Source organism: Brassica napus, chromosome C8, assembly GCF_020379485.1.
Source record: "Brassica napus cultivar Da-Ae chromosome C8, Da-Ae, whole genome shotgun sequence".
Lineage (NCBI taxonomy): Eukaryota > Viridiplantae > Streptophyta > Magnoliopsida > Brassicales > Brassicaceae > Brassica > Brassica napus.
The window spans coordinates 19,634,433-19,653,011 of NC_063451.1; the positions used below are offsets into that span (position 1 = coordinate 19,634,433).

The following is an 18,579-nucleotide window of genomic DNA, read 5'->3' on the forward strand; positions in this document are numbered from 1 at the left end:
GAAGTGATCTCGAAGTGGAAGAGAACGGGAGCGAGAGCAGGAGCTGAAAGACCAACAGAGGAGACGCCGAGAAGATGGAGGAGGCGCCTTGACTTCCCGAGAGACTCGTCCTCCGTCGTGGGTTTCGGTCACTCTGAGGGAGGAGAAGAGAGAACACAGAGGAGACAGAGTCGTCGATCGTCTCTAACAGAGAAGACGAGAGAAGGCTTGGTCGGTTTCGATCGCTCTAACGGAGGAGACGAGAGAACACAGAGGAGACAGAGTCGTCGATCGTTCGATCGTATCTAACAGAGAATACGAGAGAAGGTGTGGTCGGTTTCAATCGCTCTGAGGGAGGAGAAGAGAGAACACGGAGGAGACAAAGACGACGATCGTCTCAAACAGAGAAGACGACAGAAGAGGTGGTCGGTTTCGATCGATCTGTGGGAGGAGACGAGAGAACACGGAGGATACACCGTCGTCGATCGTGCTTGACAGAGAAGCCGACAGAAGAAGAGATCGGTTTCGATCGCCTTGACGGAGAACACAAGGGACGAAACCAACAAGAAACAAAAAAAAAAAGAAAGGAAACAGATAAACCAAAAGACGGAAAAAAAAATTAGAACGCCCTTGCACTTGACACGTGCCTAAAAAACCCCACTAAATTTCGGTTTCCAAAAACCCAATTTAAGGATCGCTTATCTCTATTTTAATTATTTTACATTTAATTAAGAAACTGTGATAAACATGGCATTACAATAGTACATGAAATACAAGAGGAAAAAGTAGTTTGGATTACAAATGCCAGTAGTAATGGGCTTGACCCAATATGCAGTAAACGACGCGGTATCAAAATGCAATATTTGCATTTTGCAGTGACTAGAAAGTGTGTTCGATTTGCCGTGCTTTCGCTTTTCTCTGCTCTCTTCTGTTGTCTTTTTTGCTTATATCTTAAAGCAAATCTGATTTCGAAAAGGAAAAAAAAAAAAAGAATCACCGACTAAAGAAAAAAAGAAGAATGAGTGAGGGGAGGATAAAGAAGAGTGTGAACGGAGGAGCACCGGCGCAAACAAATCCGGATGATCGGAGATCTAGTGTTGAAGCATCTTCTCAAGGGGCGGGGAAGCAGCGAGCTGTAATAAAGAGTGCTGATATGAAGGAGGATATGCAGAAGGAGGCTATCGATATCGCTATCACCGTTAGACTCCCTTACTCTCTCTCTCTCTCTCTTGATGTGTACATTCTTAGGGATTTCTGATTTTTGATCCTTGAATTAGTGCCTGTGAGTTGCCGATTTCATCGCTGAAGTTCGATTTGATGTTAGTGAGCTCAAGTTTATTGTTGATAATCTGAAGTAGGGAACTAGTTTCCCATCTCTCTTATAGCTGTGTGTGTTGGTTAACTAAAAGTCTATGGAATCATCCTTTGGAGTTATTATTATTATGACTTATCGTTGCTAAATAAAAGGTTTTACTTTTGTTTCAGGCATTTGAGAAGAACAGTGTGGAGAAAGAAATAGCTGAGAATATAAAAAAGGAGTTTGACAAGAAACATGGTGCTACTTGGCATTGCATTGTTGGTCGCAACTTTGGTTTGTACTCTACTCTACTTCCCCTCTTATTCAGGGGGAGATCTCTTAGTAACTTAATTTAGCTCTGAACATGTCTTCTTTGGCTCGTTTGATTTTCCTGCTTTGTCTCTTATCCTTGTGAGTTAGATCAATTGTTTGGTTTGGGAAGGTTGTTCTTCTTGCGTTTGAATGGGTTTTGTCCGCTTAGCTTTTGGGATGTATAGGTCTCTGCTCAGTGACATTTATGCTTAAATTATTATTTAAGCTAAGCAACTAATTTAGTCTACAATATGAAATTCCGATCTATTATCTTATAGCTAGTAGCCTCATCAGACTTCTTTTTTTTTTTGTTATTTGCCTTGTTCGAAACTTTATATATTAAGGTCTTTTGTGTGTGTTTCTTGAACAATTACATTGAGTGGTTCTGATCGTACATTGCCACACCTTAGTCTCACAGTTCTTGGATGTAGCTTTTCTTTTCTGACAAACAACTAAACAAGGGATACATTTCTGAAACCTATATTATTGCGTGTGGATGAGAATAGTATCACTCTACTATAGTTTTTACTCTTTCCTTAACCGATCAATTCATTTTCCTTTCCCCTGCAGGTTCTTACGTAACACACGAGACTAACCATTTCGTTTACTTTTACCTCGACCAAAAAGCTGTTCTGCTCTTCAAGTCTGGTTAAGAATTCCGAAACCAAGAAAGCTCCTCAGATGATCGGAGATCTAGTGTTCACCAACAACACTTTAAACTGTATGTATATTCGATTTGAAGTTTTCAGAAAACCGGAATTTCTGGTTTGTGTTTGTGTTTGCTGCTTCTTTCTGAATTGATCAAAGTGAACCAGTACAAAAAAAAATTCTTAAACAAGTCTTAAAAAGAGCAAAAGTGAGGGGTTCATAAGTAAACAAATCAAACTTTGGGGGACTGAAAGAGTAAATTCCGTAGACGCAATGGCAAAGTTGAATTTGTATTAATTACGATTCAGACGGAGGAAGAAGAAAAGAAGAATCAGATCGGAGAAAATGACGACGTCGATGATACAGAGGCTGTTCACGCAAGGCACCAAGATCGTCTGCGTCGGGCGTAACTACGCCGCTCACGCCAAAGAACTAGGCAACGCGGTTCCCAAGGTCTCCTCTCCCTCTCTCTCTCGCTCTCTTGCTCGATCACAATCCCTTAGAACGTCGTCTCTCTGTAATCCAATCGCGACTCAGATCACAATTTTTGTTGATGAGAGATGCATGCGTTTACGAACCCTAAATTGGAAACCTCTGATGGAAACAGGAACCAGTTATATTCTTAAAGCCGACGTCATCATACTTGGAGAACGGAGGAACGATTGAGATCCCACATCCTCTAGAATCACTCCATCATGAGGTGGAGCTCGCTGTAGTGATGGGAGAGAAGGCTAGAGATGTACCCGAGGCAACAGCCATGGATTACATTGGAGGTACTAGTGTCATCTTTTGTTCAATTGTACATGTATCATCCATCTCTCCTTAATCCTTGGCTTTTAAGGATATGCGGTTGCTCTTGATATGACTGCTAGGGAGCTCCAAGCTTCTGCCAAGGTAGTACAAACCCGATTTTACTTCTATATCAGTCGCTCTTGTGGTGGTGTGTATGCGCAATTTTCATGTTAGCTTGCTTCTTGCTCTGCGTTTACCAAGACATGGATGAATTAATGAAATTTCTTTGATTAACATCCTAAACCATCTTCATGGGTGTGTGGGTTTTTGCATAGACAGTGATTCTTTTTAGTTTTCTACGCGTAAGTGACTCAGTGCTCCCATACGGGGGAATTTTTTCCCTTTCGTTAGTTAATCCACCTTTTAAGGGCTTGTAAGAAGCAAGATTAACTAAATATGTTGTTTTTCGCTTATGCAGGCATCTGGTCTCCCTTGGACACTTGCTAAAGGACATGATACTTTCACTCCAATAAGCTCTGTTGTAAGTATTCTCTTCTGAAACACTAGATGCTACTTTCTCTTTTCTATAATTGCAATATAACCTGATCGCTTATGCGGTTAGAGCTCGGTCTGACCCTATATTATTTGCTCAAACCTGTTGTGGTGATTTTATATCTATTTGAGACTAGAAAAGTCTCACGGTTATTGCTTCCACACTCACAGCCGACTTGACACTGAAATCAGATACCTATGTTGCTGAGAATCAAAACTATATATCAATTTTGTTTCTGTTCCCGTGTTTCAGCTACCAAAGGCTATGGTACATGATCCCGATAATCTAGAACTCTGGCTGAAGGTTTGGCATCCCCTACTCTCTTTCTACTGTTGTTGCTTAAAAATGTTGTTTCCCTCTGCGAAGACCATAAGTAAATCCCTTTTGTGATATCAGGTTGATGGTGAAACAAGACAGAAGGGTTTGACAAAAGATATGATCTTCAAGGTCCCGTATCTCATCAGCTACATAAGTTCTATAATGACTCTCTACGAAGGAGATGTTATCTTGACAGGTTTAGTTAGTTTACTTACAATTTCTGTGTGTTTTACCATGTTTAAAAACATTCAGAGCCAACCATAAGAAACTCTTGAGCAATGCCTTCAAATTATAGGTACACCAGAAGGTGTTGGACCTGTAAAGATAGGACAGAAGATTACCGCAGGGATCACTGGTCTATCTGAAGTTCAGTTCGACGTCGATAGGCGTGTAAAGCCTTTGAGCTAAGTGTTTTGTTGTATTTCATTAAATTATGAACTGTGTCAAATCTTTTGTGGTAATAAACCATGCGTTTCCTTACAACACTGAGAAGGGAGAATATAAGCTCAAAGTATCAATAATTATGTAGTTAACTATTTAACTTTCTGATCTAATTTTGAATTTATTTTAAATAAATTTTGATTATGAATATTTAAGCTTTTTTTTTTGTAAATATCTTATTTTTGGAGGGTATAATGAAATTGATAAGTTTCATACTTTTATTCTTACAAACAATTCAAATTTTAGGATATAACAAAATATTATGATAGTTTGACAGTTATTTCAATAAAAAGTGAACAAATGAATTTCCCTGGAAGATATGAAAGGAAGTACCTAGCAATTCTCAGCCGGAATCAACCTATTGTTGATGATTTCTTCGTCCTTTTGGTACTTGTACATATTCTATGGGAAGATACTAAAGAAAGTACCTAGCAATTCAATTATAAAATTAATTTTTAACGGAAACTATCGGAATAAAGCAAAGTCTACTCTTCAACTTACCAGTATAAAGTCTTCTCCTTGAGGTCGACCATTTCCAGAGTCAAATCATTCCAATAAGGTCGTTGGGTTGGATACTTAGATCATCTTCGACTTAACCCAAGAGAGAGTAATTGAGATGGATGCTAGAGCTGTTCTACTTATCGGCGAGACTGACAATTACGATGGCGTTACCGTAACCATGGAGGAACCAATGGATGCTGAGGTTTTCACCGCAAGGCTTAGGGCTTCGCTTTCACATTGGAGACAAGAGGTCTTTACATCATCAATACCACTTTTCAGATCTCTAGGGATTTCATTGTTCTGATGGTTAGTTTTATAAATTTGCAGGGGAAAAAGGGGATTTGGATAAAGCTACCTCTTGGATTGGCTAATCTTGTAGAGCCTGCAGTTAGTGTAAGAGATTTTAATAAATCTTGTCTTTGTTTTGTTTGTTGACTTTTTTGTAAGAGATTGTTTATTTGTTTGTGTTTCTTCAGGAAGGGTTTAGATATCACCACGCAGAGCCTGAGTACTTGATGCTTGTTTCATGGATCTCTAACACCCCTGATACAATCCCCGCCAATGCTTCTCATATTGTAGGTGTTGGTGCTTTGGTTCTCAACAAAAACACTAGAGAGGTAATAAAACCATCTTTGAATCTCAAAGGGGCTGAAGAAAAGATGAAGAATGTCTCTCACACCCGTCGCATTGTTTTTCTCAATGATGTTCGTTTGTGAAAAAAAAAAGAACATTACTTTGACTGAACTGAGATGAAACTAAATTGAATGAGCGCAGGTCCTCGTTGTCCAGGAAAAGAGTGGTTATTTCAAAGATAAAAACGTGTGGAAGCTGCCTACTGGTGTTGTCAACGAGGTGATTTACATTAGTTTTTTTTTCCTGTCATCTTTATTACCCAAATAGGATCTCTTGCTCGTATCATGAACAATAATGAGTGAATGGAATTTAATCACATGAGCATCCAAAGAGAACTTGACAAGCTTTTGAATAAATGTAGCAGCTTAATTTTGAGCTATAAGCAGTGTTTTTAAACCCGGACCGAAGCGGCGATCGGACCGGGTTGAACCATGAACCGAAAAAAATCTGGATTGGGTTAATGCTAAAACCCAACTAAAATCGAACCAGTTAAAAACCCCTATCAAACCGTCAAAAACCTGGGAACCGACGACCCAATGAACCGACCAAAACCCGGTTCGTATATAAGACAAAATTTTGTTAATGAAACAATTAATTTTTCTTCTTTTTAAAATAAAAATAGGATTTATCAAAGATTAATAAAGTATCATCTCTCGTCTTTTTATCTTGTCGTCTATACAACTCATAAATTACAAGATTCACAAAGTTTAATATTCACGTCAAGATATTGTTTTTGTCTACTTTTCTCTATTTAAAAATTTTTATTTCATGATCACTTGTTTTGAAGACTAAATAATTGAAACATTTTCATTTCTGAAATTTTGTATTTCAAAATATAACTTTTACCTAATGTGTCTATAATTTTTTTTTAAAAGGTGATGAAGATCTGCGAATAAAGTTTAAATGTGCTTTTCATATTGATTTTAGATTTTAATTGTTATTTTTAAGTTATTCTACAAATTATGGTCATTTAAACATTTTATTTGATATGATCTATTTTTTAAAAAAATATGCATATTATTAATAAAATATCAGTAAATTTAGTTTAATCGAAGTAAATCCGATCAAACCCGGTTCAGACCCAGTCGAACCACAATGACCCATGACCCAAAAAAATTTCGGTTCGCTAGCCGGTCCGGTTTTAAAAACACTGGCTATAAGTCAAGTATCTCTTTTTAAGTACCATTTAAAACTGACAATTTCTCCTCGTATGGTTTTTTGATTATTTGTATCTTTTATAGCAAAAATTTAAATTATTGATAACAAAAAATTTATGGTGAGATTAATAGTTTTATCAATTTATAATATTTTAAAATTTTAAATTGTCAGTGTTTGTTCAAAGATTCTATCAAAAAAAATTTGTTCAAAGTAAATTTTGAAAATAAAATATTTATGTATTTTTATATGGTATATAGTTTAATTTAAAATGATATATATATATATATCTTTTAATCTTAATAATTATTAAATAAGACTTTCTACTTATATGATTTTGTAACCATTTATATCTTGTCATAACAAAAAATTTAAACCATGGATTACAAAATTTGAATGTGAGATTTTTAACAGTTTTGGTAATTTGTGGTCATTTTCAAAATTCAAAATATAAGATATACATAAAATATAAAATTTTATTATATGGTTTATGTGGTTGTTTAATTTATTTTAATCGTTTAAAATTAAACAAATATGATAGAAGATACACTAATTTTTATCAAATTTTTATTATTCAAAATCATTAATTTTCATTATTCAAAATCATTAATTTTCATATATACTTTAGCCACATTAGACAATTTCGTACCTTCTATTTAAGGAAACAATAAAGAACATTAATAATGAATTTATGGTTAATTTAATAAAAAACTTATTATATATTTAGATGGACCAACTAATTTCTCTAATGATTCTAAAAATCATTGTAGTAATGACATGTAGCTACAAAAAATGTTGTAATGTTTCTAAATTATTATATAAAAGATATTTTGGTCATTATTCTCGTTGTGAGCCATTTTTATGGTAAAAAACTTTCAAGAGTTATTTTACGGTATTTTCTAACTTTTAAATAACTAACTCAATTAATTAATAATATTTTTAAATTATATATTTTATATATTATATAAAATAATTGAGTTATTAAATGATAAATACGATTAAATCAGTTATTATAGTAATTATTTTATGGATTATAAAATTATATTTAAATAACTACGTACATGAAATGACAAAATTTTAATATTAAAATAATTTATTTTAAGTGAATATTATAAAATAAAATATAAAACTAATATCAATTGAATTTTGATTTATAAAATACATTTTATAAGACTTAAATATTGAAAATAAGTTAATATATATTAAAACTTATAAAAGTGCTTAAAATTATATTATGTGATGGTGGATAATATTAGAATTGATATTCTTGGGTTGTGTATTTTATTATGTGAACACTTAACAGCCATATAATAAAATTTGTATGAACATAAGTTTATTCTGTAAAAATATTATAATTTAAAATTATGGTCACACGTTTTATCACATTTTGAAAAATCAAACATAAATGTAAAATTATCTAGCTAAAAGTCACATTTTGACCAACCGAATAGAGATAAGTCCATTCACATCCGTCGGCTATAAACCATCCAACACACTTGACATGTCCACCTAAGCTTGTCGCCAAACCCTGTAACTGACCATGCTCGACCACCAACCTAGTAACCATCCAGCTTGTCCACTAGCTCACTCCAACCGACCAACTGCCTCATACTCCATCCAACTAATCTGAGCTTTCCGGCAGATGGTTCAGCTAGCTGAGCTCGAATTTTCAGCTGATCCAGCTAGCTAAACTTAAACTTTAATGAAACACCCCATCCCAGAAATCTTTGGAAACCGATGAATATTTTTAAGTAAGGATCGAGTAAACGTTCATCAAATAAATGCAAGAAAATGCTACAACTTTATTAACAAAAACTGAGTTTAATAACTAAAGACAATAAGCATAATGTTTTGTAAAACTCCCATAAACATGACAATTTAAACATATCATCATCAACACAATCTGACATGCAAAAGACTAAGAACGCAAAGAACCTTTTTTTTATCTTTGAATAATCAATTTGAAGAATGAATAACAAACTTTCCATAAAACACTTTATTCATACACAAAACTCGAATATATGAATCAAACTCCCTAAAACATAACTAATAAGTTGCCAGGAGTCACGTCCTCATCTTAGTTGAATCTCAAGGATTCAAAGACTTAGAACTTTCTTAGTGTTTTACGGCGAAGAACTTATTTTCTCCTCATCGTTCATTCCCTCTGCTCGAACTTCTCTATCTTAAACACATTGTTACTCTGACTTCTCTCTAGGACTCGTTTCTGAGAAAAACTGATATTTGGACGTCTTTTTATATATTCACCAGTTCGATCTAAAAATCATATAATTCTAGAATAACGAAACAAATTACTTATTTTATTAACCTACACTTTTGAGGTTTAGTTACTTAAGAGTATACCTATAGAAATATGTATAATACTTTTTTTTTTGATGGAATTTAAAATTTATTGAGCTTTCAAAGATTGTTATATACATATCTCAGCCCCTTGCTTGTAAAGAATAAATCTCTATGCTATGTATAGGAAAGAAAAAAATATGTATAATACTTTACCAATCTAGTATATGTAAACTATGTGTAAACTAAGAAGTGTTTGATTTATTAAATGAGAAACCAAAAAAATTATAATAAATAGTTCAAATATCTCATTCTTACAATTATAATAGCTAGATATGTATTAGGGAGAAACAAAAATTAGAAGAATGATTAAATCTCTCATTCTTTGAACAAACTCAAAATGAGGTGATTGGAATCTTGTCATGATATTTCATTAAAAGCTTTTTAGGAATAAAAATCAAGACTAAGTTATTCAATCTGAATGAAATAATATATATAGTGCTTCCAATATTAAAAATCACTTCGATTTGAAGAAATGTATTTTTGGGATTGGATCAAATAACATATTAGAAATTACCTATTTAAAACATAATTTGTATATGTAAAAGTATATACATTAGAGTAAGCACATAAATCAAAACCAATATCTTTTGTTTATTTAAAATCATGTTTTGATAAATAAATCAAAACAATCATTTTATTTATTTTATATGGTATATAATTAAACTTTAGTGATATCTACATAGATATATATAGTGTATTTTATTATAAATATTTATTAATTGTACTTCCTACCCATATGATTTTATTAACATTTGTATATTTGTTGTAACAAAAATTTAAACCGTTAATCATAAAACTTTTAATGTGAGATTTTTCAATACAAATTTCAAAATTAAAATATTAAGATCTCAATAATTTTTCAATGCAAATTTTGAAACTAACATATTTATATATTTTTATATAGTATATAGTATATAATTTAATTTAAATGATATATATATATATAATATGAATATCTATTAATGAGACTTCATATTCATACGATTTACGATCATTTGTATCTTGTTTGAACAAAAAAAAGTTAAACCACAAAAATTTCTAATGTGAGACTTTTACCATTTTTAGTAATTTATAGTCGTCTAATTTTTATTATTATATGCTTAATGTGACTTTTTAATTTATTTTAGTAATATAAAATTAAACAAATAAAAAGAGGATACAAAAATTATTATCAAATATGTATTATTCATAATCATTAATTGTCTATATATATTAATCATATTAGGTAATTCCATAGTTTTTATTTAATGAAAGAATTGAAAATATTCTTTTGTACCCTACTAATCAATTTGATAAGAGTTATTCTTGGGTTCACCCCCTAGGGTGAACCTTTAGGTTCACCAACCAATAGAAAATTGTCATTTTAAATCTACTATCTTTTAATTAAGGAAACCAAATAACTTGTAAATTATATTATTTTTTCAAAATAAAATTTAAAAATAAATAAAAATAATATATAAAAAACGAATTCAAAAAAAAAATGTTGTCAACAAAACACTAAACCCTAAACTCTAATACTAAACCCTAAACTCAAATCCTAAACCCTAAATCCTTGGGTAAACCCCTAAACCCTTGGAAAAACACTAAACATATTGTCAACAAAACACTAAACCCTAAACTCTAATCCTAAACCCTTGGGAAAACCTTAAACCCTTGGGTAAACCCTAAACCCTTGGGTAAACCCTAAACCCTTGGGTAAACCCTAAACCCTTAGGTAAACCCTAAACCCTTGGAAAAACACTAAACATTTGGATAAATTCTAAATTATAAATCTTAAACACTAAACTCTAAATCTTAAAAATAAATATTTTTTTTAAATAATGTTTTTTTAGAACTATTGTTATTTTTATTTATTTAATTTTTTATTTTTTATTTTAAAAGCATAATATAATTTGGCAAGTTATTTTGTTTCCTTAATTAAAAGATACTAGATCTAAAATGACAACTTTGTAATGGTTGGTGAACCTAAAGGTTCACCCTAGGGGGTGAACCCAAGAAAAAGTCATTTGATAATTAGTTTAATAAAAAGTTTAACTTATATTTATATAGACTAACTTATTTTTCTAAAGATTTTAAAATTATCATAGTGATGACATGTGGTTACGAATACATGTTATAATGTTCTATGATTAATATATAAGGACTTTCATGTCTTTCACACCAAGATGGACACTTAATCTCGTTTCTTTATTTGGCTTGGTCAAATCATACCATTAATAACTTGACTCATTCTCCTATAATTTATTTCCTTTTTCTTTTCAACATACTTTCTGTATATGATAGAATCCCCCAATAGTAGTCAGTCAATTTCCTTACTTGTAAATTGCATTGTACGATAAGTGGCCTTACCTTTATAACTTTATTGTATTTGTGGTTTCGCTCTTTCTTTTACTTAGACCTCGGTTGTTCCATCATTAGTTTATCGTCACTAGGACCAAGCAATTGTCGTTTTAAGTTAATAAGGAACATTCTATACTTAGAGAAAATCGAATTTCTATTTCCTTGCTGCCTCTAACGAGAACTTTCCAAATCCACAGGGTGAGGATATATGCACTGGAGTTGTTAGGGAAGTGGAAGAAGAAACTGGTGTATGTATCTTGCTTTCAGAAAAGAAATAAGGATCCTTTATTTACTTGCCACACTATTCTAAAATCTGTTTTCTTTTTATTGGATATTTTTTACTTCAGATTGTTGCAGATTTTGTGGAAGTGTTGTCTTTCAGGTAAATTTATGCTTTCATTGCCTTGGCAAACATTTGATCTGGCCAAGATTTGATGTATCTTAATTCCTCATTGGTCCACTCTTTCTTTACTTGTAGGCAAAGCCACAAAGCATTCTTGAAACAGAAAACGGATTTGTTCTTCTTGTGTGTCTTAAGTCCACGCGCCTACGAAATCACTGAACAAAAATCTGAGATCTTGCAAGCTAAGGTAACTTTCCACTGTAGATGGGACAAGAAAATGTTGAGTTCTTGTCACCTGTGCTTGTATATATCGTTTTTGTGCAGTGGATGCCGATCAAAGAATATGTAGACCAGCCATGGAACCAGAAGAAGGAAATGTTCAAGATCATGGCTAACATCTGTCAGAAGAAGTGTGATGAAGACTATGTGGGATTCTCCACTGTGGAAACTGAAACAGGAACTGGTAAAAAGAGCTTTCTCTACTGCAATGCTGATCACGCCAAGAGCCTTAATGCAACGCGTGACCAAGCCTCCTCTTCTCCCTGATAACATTATATATGTTGCATTTTAAGCAAAAAAAAACATTATGTTGCATCTCAAGCATTTGTGTCTGTCTTCTATCTTCTTCCAATGCATCCTTTTGCTGTCTTTTAATCTATTTTCAGTTATTACTCTCCAAAATATCTAAACGTTAAACCGGTTTTAACTCCCAGCTTTATATTTCATGTTATTTCTGGTTTAATCTGGTATAACTCGGTTTTATACAGTTTAATTCAGTTTAATCTGGTCTAATTTGATATACGGGGATTATTTATCCTGCTATAAACTTTTTTTTTTTTTTTTTGGTAACTCTGGTATCTGGGCAGCGACATTACCAATTATCCCCCGTAGGGGGTCCAGCGCCCCAACGAAAGGGATGTTAAATCCGCTGTGGCCGGGACTCGAAGTCGTGATGGCGGGCACCTCACCGAGGTTCCTTTACCACCAGACCACTAGGCCCGGTTATATATGCTATAAACTTGAATGGTCAATCAACTAAATCATATAACAACACAAATATTCTTGTTTTATTTGATTCGTTTCAATAGAAAATGAGTAATTTTTATTTCAAATGAACTTTTGAAAGAAACTGTGAATGTGTTGATTGATCACGTCAGGATTTTCCTCGTGGAGGAAATGTCCCACTCCGTTGAGCACGACGGTTTCATCGAGCAACTGTACGTCTCTCTTAAATCCACCACCGTGAATGTATTCCTTAATCCCCGGTGAATTGTACGTCAAATCTTGATCTCCGACTATGAACTTTACCGGTACACCAATCTTGGCACCGGTCGAAGGTGCAGTTAGCTCCCAGTTTCTGATTAAAAAGCAAACCGGGATTTAGACCGATTGGTTAAAACTGTGATCGTATATTTATTGAACCGGGTGATATATACGTACCGGTCAATGTTGCGGTAGTAGTTAATTGCTCCAGTGAAGCCTTTCTTCTCGTACTTGCTGACGTAATATTCAAGATCTTCTTGTGTTAACCACTGTTTTGTGGCAGACGCAGCGTTTTCTGGGCGTTTGAAAGTTTGCCTTTGGGGAGGTAAAGCGGGCCAGCCGTTTTGTACGTGAAGAACTCTTTCAACACCTTCTCTGTTCCCAACTCTTTGAACTCTGCTTCTATTTCTCTAGGTTTCTTGATAACAAAAGTAATCAATCATAAATATTTTTTAGAAAAATTATTTAGGATAGTATTTTTTTAATTTTTTTTTCACCAAAAAAACCGTCAAAGAGAAAAATGACCAAAAAAGTTTCATAAAAATAAATATACATTTATATCTCTAGGATTAACTAATTTTATTCTGGAGTACTTATAGTTTAAAGTTAAAAGATGGTTTTTTGGGTGTGGGGGTTTAAAAGTTTTAGGAAATTTTTTTTTTTTTTTTTTAAATTTCAAAAATAGTTTCAAAAAACATTTCGAATTTCAAAAAGAAAATTTGAAAAAAAAATTGAAAAGTTTTTTATAAAAAAAAATAGAATTTGAAAACATATAATTCGAAACTATATTAAAATTCGAAAGTTTTTTCGGTGAGAAAAACTTAAAAATTGCTATTTGAAAAAAATGCCCTACTTTTTATCATCAAAATATGCTCATAGGTTAATTAAATAAATTTTGATTTTAAGAATTTGAGAACTCTAATGTTTCATCAAGTCATGTCAGGACCCCCCCCCCCCCCCCCCCCCCCCCTCTGATTACATAATAAAAAATGCCCTACTTTTTATCATCAAAATATACTCATAGGCTAATTAAATAAATTTTGATTTAAAGAATTGGAGAACTCTGTTGACAAAAAAAAAAAGAATTTGAGAACTCTAATGTTTCATCAAGTCATGTCAGGACCCCCCCCCCCCCCCCCCCCCCCCCCTCCTCTGATTATATAATAAAAAATGCCCTACTTTTTATCATCAAAATATACTCATAGGCTAATTAAATAAATTTTGATTTAAAGAATTGGAGAACTCTGTTGACAAAAAAAAAAAAGAATTTGAGAACTCTAATGTTTCATCAAGTCATGTCAGGACCCACCCCCCCACCCGATTATATAATAAAAAATGTCCTACTTTTTATCATCAAAATATACTCAGGCTAATTAAATAAATTTTGATTTAAAGAATTGGAGAACTCTGTTGACAAAAAAAAAAGAATTTGAGAACTCTAATGTTTCATCAAGTCATGTCAGGACCCCCCCCCCCCCCCCCCCGATTATATAATAAAAAAATGCCCTACTTTTTATCATCAAAATATACTCATAGGTTAATTAGATAAATTTTGATTTTAAGAATTGGAGAACTCTGTTGACAAAAAAAAAAAAAAGAATTTGAGAACTCTAATGTTTCACCAAGTCATGTCAGGAGCGAGAACTTATTTGCCGTTAGTTTGGTTTGGTTTAATTATAATTTGGTTCGGTTACTTTCAAGCCAATCCAAATGAAATAAGATTAGGGCTAACAAATTACCTGGAATCTGCAAATGTAATAATCGTCACCAAAGAGACGTCTAAACGTCGGCATCGGGACACGATCTTGGTTCCTGGGAGATAAGGCAACGCTCATGTTGACCAGAGCCTTGACTTTCTCCGGTCGGTACATACACAACTGCCACGCAATCAACGCTCCCCAGTCATGTCCCACCAAGAAAACCGCCTCATCTCCACCGGCCACGGCGTCGATGAGTGCCACCAAGTCTCCGACCACGTTTAAGTAAGTGTACTCCTCCACTTTCTCCGGCGCGTCGGTGTCTCCGTACCCTCGAAGATCCGGGGCTATCGTCCGATATCCCAAGGACGAAAGCGCGGTCATCTGGTGCCGCCACGTGTACCAGAGCTCTGGAAATCCGTGGATGAAGAGGATGATCTGATCTCTTCCAGATCCGGATGCCGGAATCTCGGCCACGTGCATGTTTATGCCGTTTACCTTGAGGGTTTTGTGTTCTACGCCGTCGAGTCCTGACATGTTCACGGTGGTGGAATCGTTTGATGTAGAGGAAATGTGGTCGTAATAGGGTGTTTCCCGAGAAAATGAAGGAATCTTAAAACGAATTGGTTTAGGTTAGTACACAACATTAGTGGGTTTTGGTTTTGATACGGCATCGTATGAGATAGTCTCTGTCATTTCAGGCTAAAGGGAATCAAATGTGTCTCACGAGGAATAAAAAAAGGAAGAGCAAAATAAGTATACGACAAATTAACAAGTTTATTGTATTTTTGTTGCTGTCGGTATTACCATTTTATATAGAAATTTTTATGAATAGAATAGAATAAAATTATGAATAGTATTTTACTATTGAAAAGGTTTTTAAAAACTCATCGATCTGGACATATCACAAAACTATTTTTTTATTTTATAAAAATATATCAGAACAAAACATTTCGATCATGTAAAACAGACCAAAATAAAGGTGAAGCTATCAAAACTGTATTAAATAAATTCGAAACAAAAATGTATTAAATTAGATGTATGAAAAGAACAATAGTGTTTTATTAAAATTAACTTAATTAATTTCTTTGAATTTAAATCACCCAAACCTTCGATATCTCTGTAATTTTACGTTCCAATTCAATAATTAATCTTCACATTCACCACAAAGGAGATGTGAATATAATTATATAAATGATCTACCAAAGACAATCATCCCCACCTACACTACAAACACAATATATTAAAAAAATATCAAGCAAAGTTCCAAAAAGAAAATATCAAGCTATACATTACATACGAACAACATATCAGTTTGTTTTATGCCCTCATTACTATTTTTTGTTAAAGGGTTTATGCCCTCATTACCATTAAAAACACTGGTTTCATAGTCCCCGCAAGCGCGGGGCCGGAGACAATGATGATGCTTGGATGGGATTTTGATGTTTGTTTTGTGAATTTTATTTGTTCGGGTTTTAACCGAAAATGGTCAGGATTGAAATTTGTAAATCTCCCAGCATGTTTGAATTGATATAAAAATAATTAGGAATTCATATGCTTTTGATATTTCCATATATTATTTTAGATGATGTTATCGAGTATTTGTGTTATTAGTGCTTTCATGTTCAAGAGTTGTGGTTTATGGTGTTGTTATTATCTAATTAGTAGGTTGTTAGTATATTAATGTTAAATAGTTGAATGGCATTAAAAATAAAATGGTTTTTAAGATGTTTACAAATTATACAAAGAAACATAGTTTAATGGATAGAAAAGAGAAAGGGAGATCATGTTGTTTAGGGCTTGTGCAGAATGTTTAGGGGTTAATATTTATTAGTGAATAAAGAATTTTATTTATTAGTGAATAATTTTTTTTATTTACAGATAAGAATGTTTAACAAATTGAATTGTGTCTGTATTTCCATATTTTATTTTTGTACGATTTAATCGGATCATTACGTTATTAGTGATTTCATGACCGTAGGTAGCAAAACTTAGGTAGTTGTTAATATAAAACTCTAATATTGGAACGTAAAACAATTTTTTTCCAAAAGAAATTTAATTAGTTTTTTTTTAAATGTGTCATGACATGTTTTTGAAAATATATAATTGTAGTATAGCTTCTTTTAGATAGATTAATAATGATATAATTTCATATAATTATATAGTTGTATGTCTATTTCATTCGTAGTTTTTTATATTTGGTAAAAATATTGTGGATAGTTTAAAAATGGGAATGATGGACTAAAAAGGTTAAAGTAGTATAGGTCTATTTTCGAACACAATGAAAACGTAATAGTTGGGTTTTTAAATGATTGGGCTTGAAAATCGGTGGGTCTTGAGTCACAATTTAGGTCTGAAACTGGAAAAACGGTTTAATCTCCTTTTTTTTCCTCATCATCGATAGCTTCACAAGTTTTTACGATTCCTGGCCTGATTGCATTTTCAGTGTGTGAGTTTGTAAAATTAAGGTTACTCTAAAGGGTCATGGAAAAAAGATTTGCTCACCTCATCTAAGGCTGTCTCTGCCGCATTCATTGCTCAGTGCTCATTTGTTGCTTTGTTGTTCTTGGATCCTAAAATAAGAAGGTTTGAATTTGTTAATTGAGTTTGACAATTAAATAAATTGATTATTAAGCTTAATGTGTTTCCCTTGTTACCATAGATTTATCTTAAATTTCCAATAGATAAATTTTGAATAAAACATAACTTACAAAAAATACTAACAAACAAAAATCATCAAATAATGAAAGAGAAGACAAAAAAAAAGATAAAGTTCTTTTGGCCAATTAGATCCATTAAACCACAAAATAAACAATAACTATTAAATATACTAAACACATAAACTACATTAAAATTCTAACTAAATGTATATAATAATTAATTAAAAGAAATATTAAACTTTTTGACCAATGAAAAACAGATAAAAGGATAACCTTATGAATTGTTGGACTAATAAAAATGCAGATTTATTCTTCTCTCTCTTTCTCTCTGCAGACACATATTTCTCATTCCCTTCTCTTTTTTTTTGGTATGAATTTTCTCTTCCTCTTCTTTCTTACCATTTGTTTTTCATATTTGATCAACAGAAAATATAAAAAGATGATAATGGAGTTGAAGAATATGAAGATTCGCTGGTGACGAAGCTCTGGAGGCTCCCCAGAGACGAATCCACGACGGAGCTCAAGGTCGACTTCACACCATCATCTCACATGTGCTCAAACTCAACGTCACACCATCTTCGCAATCTCGCCGTCACGCCATCGGCTCGAGTTCGCCGTCAATCTAGCCTAACAGAGAGGAGGAAGATTCTTCCCAAATCTCCATTATTCTTTTTCATTATTCTTTAATCTGCCGACGCATGGATCTGATATGTTTGTGATGGTGAGATTTAATGTTCTTTTGTGGGTTTGATACCTAGAAGATCTGAAAGCTGAACCGAAGATCTGCATATAATCTAACGGTTTAAAAAGTCTACGACAAAAAAAAAGAAACTACGCAGCTGATATCACTGAATATGCCTTAAAATTGAAATATTCAAGTTTTAAAAAGATCTTACCATTGCTTCTTATATATTTTCATCATTTTATTCTCAGGGCATCATGAAGCAACTGTTTTTACTGATGTAACACCAAATGCATCTGTTCTCACACCTCGATCTGGAGTGTTGTCGTGCCAATCACAATAGAAAACAGTACAGCGCAATCCAACCATGCCCAAATACTTGATTTTCAAAATCTCATGTATGTGTCCGTAGTATACATCATCTCCTGATGCAGAACAAACGCCAGCATCATAAGTCGTACTCGAACGTCTCCTCTTCTGAGTTGTGAATGCATATCCTCGAGTACAAAATCTCGGATATGACTTCACAACAAATTTTGGTCCAACGACCATCTCACGTATCCAATCGTCAAATGTTTCACCTCTGGCCAAACCAGCAGACACCTATTAATAGCACATATATATATGTTATATCAATAAATATGAATTAGTATAAATATGTGAT

At 33.1% G+C, this 18,579-nt stretch overlaps 3 protein-coding genes and 1 pseudogene across 3 annotated transcripts; 3 read left to right on the forward strand and 1 right to left on the reverse strand.

Moving 5' to 3' along the window:
- The first annotated feature begins 840 nt into the window (after positions 1-840).
- LOC106416174 (dynein light chain LC6, flagellar outer arm) lies at positions 841-2,426 on the forward strand. Its single transcript, XM_013857013.3, has 3 exons — positions 841-1,177; positions 1,465-1,570; positions 2,159-2,426. Exons 1-3 carry the CDS (start codon positions 998-1,000, stop codon positions 2,239-2,241), a joined length of 369 nt encoding a protein of 122 aa, XP_013712467.1. The 5' UTR covers positions 841-997; the 3' UTR covers positions 2,242-2,426.
- Positions 2,427-2,447: 21 nt separating this feature from the next.
- LOC106416173 (probable acylpyruvase FAHD1, mitochondrial) lies at positions 2,448-4,319 on the forward strand. Its single transcript, XM_013857012.3, has 7 exons — positions 2,448-2,689; positions 2,844-3,009; positions 3,078-3,130; positions 3,447-3,509; positions 3,774-3,824; positions 3,918-4,035; positions 4,135-4,319. The coding sequence occupies exons 1-7, from the start codon at positions 2,582-2,584 to the stop codon at positions 4,245-4,247; spliced, it is 672 nt and encodes a 223-aa protein (XP_013712466.1). The 5' UTR covers positions 2,448-2,581; the 3' UTR covers positions 4,248-4,319.
- Positions 4,320-4,561: 242 nt separating this feature from the next.
- Positions 4,562-12,355, forward strand: LOC106412200 (nudix hydrolase 7-like). The gene is made up of 8 exons (XM_013853104.3): positions 4,562-5,031; positions 5,109-5,174; positions 5,258-5,398; positions 5,556-5,633; positions 11,468-11,518; positions 11,618-11,652; positions 11,749-11,860; positions 11,938-12,355. The coding sequence occupies exons 1-8, from the start codon at positions 4,897-4,899 to the stop codon at positions 12,157-12,159; spliced, it is 840 nt and encodes a 279-aa protein (XP_013708558.1). The 5' UTR covers positions 4,562-4,896; the 3' UTR covers positions 12,160-12,355.
- Positions 12,356-12,632: 277 nt separating this feature from the next.
- Positions 12,633-18,211, reverse strand: LOC106414349 (annotated as a pseudogene).
- Between the last annotated feature and the right edge of the window lie 368 nt (positions 18,212-18,579).